The following is a 7,378-nucleotide window of genomic DNA, read 5'->3' on the forward strand; positions in this document are numbered from 1 at the left end:
GCAGCATGCTGCTGCTGAGCAGGATGACAGGACAACCAGATTTCAAGTAGAACGCTTACATTTGAATGTATGTGTTCACACAGTGCAGCATAGCCGGAAATCCGGTAGTGGCACTGCTGCAAAAAGGCTATCGCTATGTGTGGCCCTAGCCTTAGAGGAAGGGCTGGTAACCACTGAGGGTTATTGGGGAAGGTGTTTCTTTTTGCAGCTGATCCAGAAACTTGTAACAGGGCAGGTACCGTAGAGCTATGCTGTATACAGAATAGACGAAGTGCAAGAATAAGACTTACCTCGTGCATTATTCTACATATTGATGTAGTAACACGAAAATGGAAAAGCAGCATAGAGAATTAGTGACATTATAACAAAGGAAAGGGTCTTAGAGATTTGGTGTCATATGATATGAAGGCTAAGCAAGAAGTGGGAATTGCCTGTAGAGAGAGATGTAGGTTGGTATGGTCACTTGTAAGTCCTCACATTGAGTAGTGGGTACAGTTCTGTGCTCCTTATCTGCAAAAATACATTAATAGAGGCCCTCTAATTTAAGGATACATGATGCAATAGTGAAGATAAATATTGAGTGAAGATGTAAAATAAGGCATCCATTAATGATGCTGTTAAATTGGCTATTCCATGTTTCCTTTATAGTGCAGTGAGTAACTGATCTCTCACTCTGCACTATGTAAATAATGGGGAAGAATAGAAAGCTTCCTTTTGACTAACTCGAGGTATACTTTTTAAGGTAGCAGATTCATAAATGCACATTTTTTTACCTACATTAAGATCAGTCAAACAGAACATATAGTTCTGCCACATGTTTATTACTTGCTTTTGTGTGATTTGTAGCATAAGCATGTGTTTGGAATTTAATATTTTTTTGTTTGGGGGTGTTGTTTTTTCTTCAATGTTTTCTTACTTCATTTTGTGCTTTCTTGGTGTCCTCTGTAGCCAATATGTCTGACAAAGAGCTGAAAAAGCTCCGTAACAAGCAGAGGAGGGCACAGAAGAAAGCTCAGCTAGAGGAGGAGAAGAAGAACGCGGAGAAGGAGAAGCAGCAGAGGAACCAGAAGAAGAAAAAGGAGGATGACGATGAGGAGATTGGGGGCCCAAAAGAAGAGCTTATTCCAGAAAAGCTGGCCAAGGTACTGTGAGCATGTATAGTGTCACAGTGGCTATTTATGTCTAGCTGCATGCAGTTAAAGCTTATGATGGTGCTTGGTTTAATTCATGTGGACATACTGTATTGTCCATATCAGAGGTGAGCAACCTGTGCACTACACATTCTAGATTGCAATACCACAGATTTAGCAGGACCTAACAGCAATATTGTAGCAGGGCAATTATTATTACAGGTTGAGTATCCCATATCCAAATATTCCGAAATACGGAATATTCCGAAATACGGACTTTTTTGAGTGAGAGTGAAATAGTGAAACCTTTGTTTTTTTGATGGCTCAATGTACACAAACTTTGTTTAATACACAAAGTTATTAAAAATATTCTATTAAATGACCTTCAGGCTGTGTATATAAGGTGTATATCAAACATAAATGAATTGTGTGAATGTACACACACTTTGTTTAATGCACAAAGTTGTAAAAAATATTGGCTAAAATTACCTTCAGACTGTGTGTATAAGGTGTATATGTAACATAAATGCATTCTGTGCTTAGACTTAGGTCCCATCACCACGATATCTCATTATGGTATGCAATTATTCCAAAATACGGAAAAATCCGATATCCAAAATACCTCTGGTCCCAAGCATTTTGGATAAGGGATACTCAACCTGTATTATACTATATTGCTATGGTGAATCAGAGGTTCCACAGCACCTTACAAAGTGTATAAACAAATGAGCAAAACAAGAAAAGAGTCACTTAAGCTGTGTACACACGGTGCGATATGCCCTTAACTTTTCTCATGATTTTGACTATATAGTCAAAATCGTAAGGAAAGTTAGTAGATATTGCACCGTGTGTACACAGCTTGCGATGCCAATGCGCGGTCCCATGGGAATGGCATCGCAAACAAAAATAGACTGCGCAGGCAAGACAATTTTGACTATCTCGTGTAAAAGAGTCAAAATTGACACTTAGCCAAAATCAGACAAAGCCAGTATCGCAAGCAGTCATTATATGCTTGCAATATCGACCTAGTCCCTGTTGCATAGTGAGAATCGGGCATAGTCCGAATCTCACTGTGTATGCACCTTTACAGTACAAGACAATGCAGGACAAGGACTTTGTTATGAACATTGCTGCATCATTGATCATAACACTCAAGCAGCAGGGCGGCAGCAAGCAAGGTTTAGGTGCCATTATAGGGAGTATGGAGTAGATGATAGTAAAAGTATGGGAAGGAAAAGCACATGAGGGAAGAGGGCGCTGCTCAGAAGAGCTTATATTTTAAGTTGGGGAGGGACAGACAGACCGGGATGACACAGATGACAGTGGGTAAGGGCATGTGTTGCTCCACAACAGCTGGAGTGCCGCAAGTTGACCACCCCTGGTCTGTATTATGATTTGGATCATACTGTATTACAACAGTACTTTTACAACCATAGTATTGTCTTTTAACATTAGTTTTACGGGTTTCTTTTTTTTTTTGTGTACAGGTTGACAATCCATTGGAAGAAGCAATCAAATTTTTAACACCGCTTAAGAACTTAGTTAAGAACAAAATTGAAACACATCTGTATGCCTTTGAAATTTACTTTAGGAAAGGTAAGAAAAAACAAGAAAAAACGACTACACCTTGTAATTCTTACAAGGAAATGTTGCTGAATAATGTGATTGCTTTTATTACGATTTTCTTCAGCCATCATTTAACGTTTGGTCATTATTATTATTTTTTTAAGATAAATTCCTTTTGATGTTGCAATCGGTGAAGAGGGCGTTTGCTATAGATCCTAATCACCCTTGGCTTCACCAGTGTTTGGTTCGTTTCTTTTGTGCAGGTAATTGTTGCATGTTTTATTTTTTGCTTGGCTGTTAATTGATGTGGGTTCTGATAGCTCTTGTCTGCCAAGTTTTATGTGTATGGGAATGTAATGGAGCACAGTTCTATGTTCTGCAGTGCAGGCTATCAGTCACTGTATGCTCTATTCTTTGATATATCACTGGTACATATGCAGCTCTTGTAAACTCCTTTTTACGAGATGTTACAAGGGAGCTTCTCTGGGGGTTTTTTATAGCATTGTAGCACCAGTAAAACAGTAAAACATCTATTTTTTCAATGCTCATAAGTCTGCTTTTTTATTACATATGAAACTAGAAAACAGTCGCACTGTAAAAGGGTAATGAGTGCAATGAAGGAGAGTAGTAACTCTCATTGACCGCTAATTATACACTACACTGAAAGCAGTCTTTTTGTAATGCAGGTTATAACGCTGCTTGCTTTTGTTTTTGCCCTCTAATATTTTGATAGTTCTAATTCTTTTTAAATGTTTAATGTGCACACCATTTCTCTGATAGCCTGCCCTGAGGACTTGAATTTGCAATTCTGTTGCTTACAGGCCAGGTTTTGCAGATTGTCCTTATGTTGACACAGATAATAAATTAATAGCTGGTTTTCTTTTTAATAAGAGAACATGGTCATTAAATGTTTTTGCTTTTTTCTTACAGTATCTGAGAGCAAAGAACTAAATGAATCCGTTAGAACAGTGTTAAAGGCAGAAATGAACAGACTTTTTGGTGAAACAAGTCCAGCAAATTTTAATAACCTCTTCCTGAAAGCGAACATGGACTCAATACCACACAGATCATCAGGTGATGTTTCCAGTTCTGGAAAGTCCGATAACTGTTTTCATTGTTTGGCAATATGTCTGCCGTAGATTTTAGTGCAACTAGTACATTTTGACTTTGGCAAGTAATGACTTGGCAGTACCTCTGAAATCAGTGTATTTGTTTTTATGCAGCAAGCAGAGGGTACTGTCACGCCAGCATAAGAGAACTGGCATGCAGGGTTGTTTTACGAGAGGAGAGTGCCTTGTGCGCAGGCTCCATGTGCCTCCCTTCCTCTCTGGCAGCGCTGTAGACTCTGGCCTTGTATTGTTTGTCTACTGCGCAGGCCTGTGTGAAAATGGTGACTGCACCTTGTTACCAGTGACATCACAATAAAGCCATGCGCAAATCACAGGTAAAATTACTGGAGCGCCATGTTCCCGGTGATTTTCGTCAGCAGCACTGGCTGCCGTGGGACTCCAGGGGGGTAAGTATAGTTTTATGGGTATTCGGTGTGGGTCCCCCTGGACAGCACACCTTACACCCATTATTGATACGCCAATGCTGGTGTGCCTGAATGCCTTGCTTAGTTAAAGTATATTAAGTAGAGCGTGGCTGTTCTGATTCTGAGAACCTACAGCATCAAATATTTGGACTATGGAGTTGAATTGTGCTGATTTTTGGTTCCTCGTGACAAAAAACTATCTTAAAACGAGACAAACTTAGTTTCAGGAAATATTTCATATCTCTGCGTGTTGAATTGCGGGGTATTTTTTTTATGCTAAACACACGTGCAGTAAATGGAATGTCTGCTTTTAATGTAGGATCTCATCTGTTCTGGATGTTTTACTGTGAGTCCCAGCATCCAAATTTAGCAAATTTATTAAACTTCTGTCCTATCTGCCTCTTGTTGCAGCTGCCAAAATGATGTACTATCTGGATCCTTCTAGTCAGAAACGAGCAGTAGAGCTGGCCATAGCCTTGGATGAGTCCCTGACTAACCGAAGCCTCCAGGTACATGAACTTTCTGTTTCCCTCTCACTATCTAAAAAAAATATTACTTCTTGCAGCTACAGTTTAGTTTATTTTGAGCTATTAGCGCTTTACACAGATAGGGCCATAGAGCAGTCGAGTTCATGTGTCCCAATGCTGTGAGACAGCAGTGCTAACCACTGTGCTACCCAATGTCTTCCCAATGTATTATGTTCACCTGATTTTATAGTATCAGTTTGAATCTGTTGATTGCTACTACTAGTTATTTTAATTTATATGTCTGGAATGGTTAAATAGTTAATGGTTAACTTGGCAGCAAAAAGCAATAAATAAGTGATAAGTTGATAAGTGAATAATGCGCAACCACAACAGGTTTGAGCTCCAGATGGTGTGGGACTACAAGGTCCAGCCAACTTGAAGATCTAGCCCAGCTGTAGAGCCACAAGTTTGCGCTATGTATGTTATAGCAACTCATGCTGCTTACGTCTGCTTGCATGTGTTACAGAACACTGGGTAAAATGACTTTTGTTCTGTTGTATTTTGCAGACCTGCACGGAGGTGCTAGAAGCCTTGCGAGATGGCAGTTTAGGAGACAGCAAAGACACTGCTGAATCATACAGAGCCAGCTGCCACAAGCTCTTCCCTTATGCTTTAGCTTTCATGCCGCCTGGATATGAAGAGGACATGAGTATCACAATTAACGGAGATAGTTCTGCAGAACCAGAAGAACTGGCTAATGAAATGTGAACAGTGGATTTCAAACAGACATTGGACCATATCAACAATCTAATATTTTTGTCACGCACCTGCTGTATTGCTCTGTAACTTATGTGGAGAATGAAAGGAGTAAAAGAATTGTTGCCTTTAAAGATTGTTTTACTTTTTTTTTTTTTTTTTTTTTTTCCCCTTTTGTATCCTGCTGAAGAAAAATATATAAATATATGATGTATTTCAGGATATCCTTAGATCAAGTTCTTAAAAATAAAAAAAAATAACTTGCTGCTAAAATTCGAATTTGAGGGCATAAAATCCGAATAAAATACCCTGTTTTTAAACCGATTTAGTTTCTTAGAAAGATACAATGGTGTTACAGTCGTCGGAGCAGGTGTGTGGCAGAAATATTACTTACAATTTTGTGCTTTTGGTTTTGTTTTCTTGTTTAGAGATTACTGATCTCAGACAGCACACTTCCAATAATGTTAGAGGGGCCTGCCGTGTAGGTCGAGCTCCGCAGGCACCTCAGACATTGCACAGGGTCAGGTTGCTGTTTTAGCACTGGATTTTTCTTTGTTTATTTTTTTTTGTGTTACTGAGCACAAGATGTTCTGGGTTTTCTGGGTCACGTGAAATGCAGTTTGCAGAGACCTAGAGATGTGTGATACTAAGTGGCATACAATAAAATAAGTATCTTGAGAATAGGAGGACTTTCCATGACAAAGTTTGTTATCTAACTACAAAAGTTCTCTGGATACTTAAGTTGTTTGTGCTTAAACAATATTGTTTTTTTATTATTTTTTTGATCAATTTTAGAATAACCTATTTGAAAACAAAAACTTGAGGAATGCTCTTTAATATTCTTTGAAAAGGAAACTAGGCCCCACACAGCTATTTTTTTTTTAAACCATTTTTTTTTTCTTTTGCCAAACATGTCAGAACTGTATTGCAAGAACCAAAAGAAATCATGCACTGTGTTCTGGCACCAACTGAACAGGTTTCTCAGAAGTCTGCATTGCCTATCTTCATAAGAAAAGAATGGGATCCAGAGCTGGCTTGGCAAACAGTGGATTCTCATTGGTCTGATGGTCTATCGGGACATCCTAAACCTCAGCAGGCCTTGTTTATGTTATGCAGAATAAAAAGTACTGCAGATTAGATACCTCTGGATTTTTGTCCAGTGTCACAGGTTTGTAATACTTGAACTTTTATTTCTGAGATTTATTTCTTGCTTGGTTATCAGAGAAGGCTCCGTGCTTAGTAATGGAGCATCAGATACTGTTTTTCCCCCTCTGCAAATAACAGGCCAGCTTCTTATCTCTGCAGATACCTATGTCATTTCCTTTTTGTTGTCAAACATAAGGTACCAAATATAATGCAATAAAACATTTTGAAAAACATCTGACTAATTAAAAAAAAAACCTTTCCTCAGTTACAGATGTTGATTAAGGTAAAGTAAATAATTTCATAAATCTTCACAGCCTTCATGTGCTGTTCAAAGGGAAGTTTGATGAAGCCCACTGTACAAGAATTTGGGTAGGTAATAATTGGTCACCAATATTAAACACTGGGGCAGATTTAATAAGTGATATTCTTGTTATCACTCGTTACGATTGATCAATGGTGCTCCAGCCAGTCTGCTACTGTCATGTGTTTGAAATATGACAGAAGCTGGCTGGAGCACCATTTATCACTCGTAACGAGTGTTAACAAGAATATCACTCATTACATCTGCCTCATCTGTTGTCTGATTGATACAATTATAAATTATTTTTTTCTATCAGGTCTCCATGTCTGTAAAGCTATGAACTGGGCTGTATATCCTATGGCAGAGGTTCCCAAACACGCACCCTAACAGTCCAGGTTTTAAGAATATCCATGCTTCAGCACAAGTTACTTTATTAGTTCCTCAGTCAGTTTTTTTTTTTTTACCCATCTGTGCTCGG

The 7,378-nt window shown here is 38.7% G+C and overlaps 1 protein-coding gene across 1 annotated transcript in view; it reads left to right on the forward strand.

Moving 5' to 3' along the window:
- NAA15 (N-alpha-acetyltransferase 15, NatA auxiliary subunit) overlaps positions 1-5,587 on the forward strand; it is a 266,058-nt gene extending 260,471 nt beyond the window's left edge. The window contains exons 15-20 of the mRNA XM_063920367.1: positions 949-1,142; positions 2,618-2,726; positions 2,861-2,959; positions 3,627-3,770; positions 4,642-4,739; positions 5,265-5,587. Of these exons, the coding sequence (XP_063776437.1) occupies positions 949-1,142; positions 2,618-2,726; positions 2,861-2,959; positions 3,627-3,770; positions 4,642-4,739; positions 5,265-5,465 (845 nt within the window). The 3' untranslated portion in view covers positions 5,466-5,587. The remainder of the gene's footprint in view (positions 1-948; positions 1,143-2,617; positions 2,727-2,860; positions 2,960-3,626; positions 3,771-4,641; positions 4,740-5,264) is intronic.
- Positions 5,588-7,378: the final 1,791 nt, after the last annotated feature.

This window comes from Pseudophryne corroboree, chromosome 1, assembly GCF_028390025.1.
Source record: "Pseudophryne corroboree isolate aPseCor3 chromosome 1, aPseCor3.hap2, whole genome shotgun sequence".
NCBI lineage: Eukaryota > Metazoa > Chordata > Amphibia > Anura > Myobatrachidae > Pseudophryne > Pseudophryne corroboree.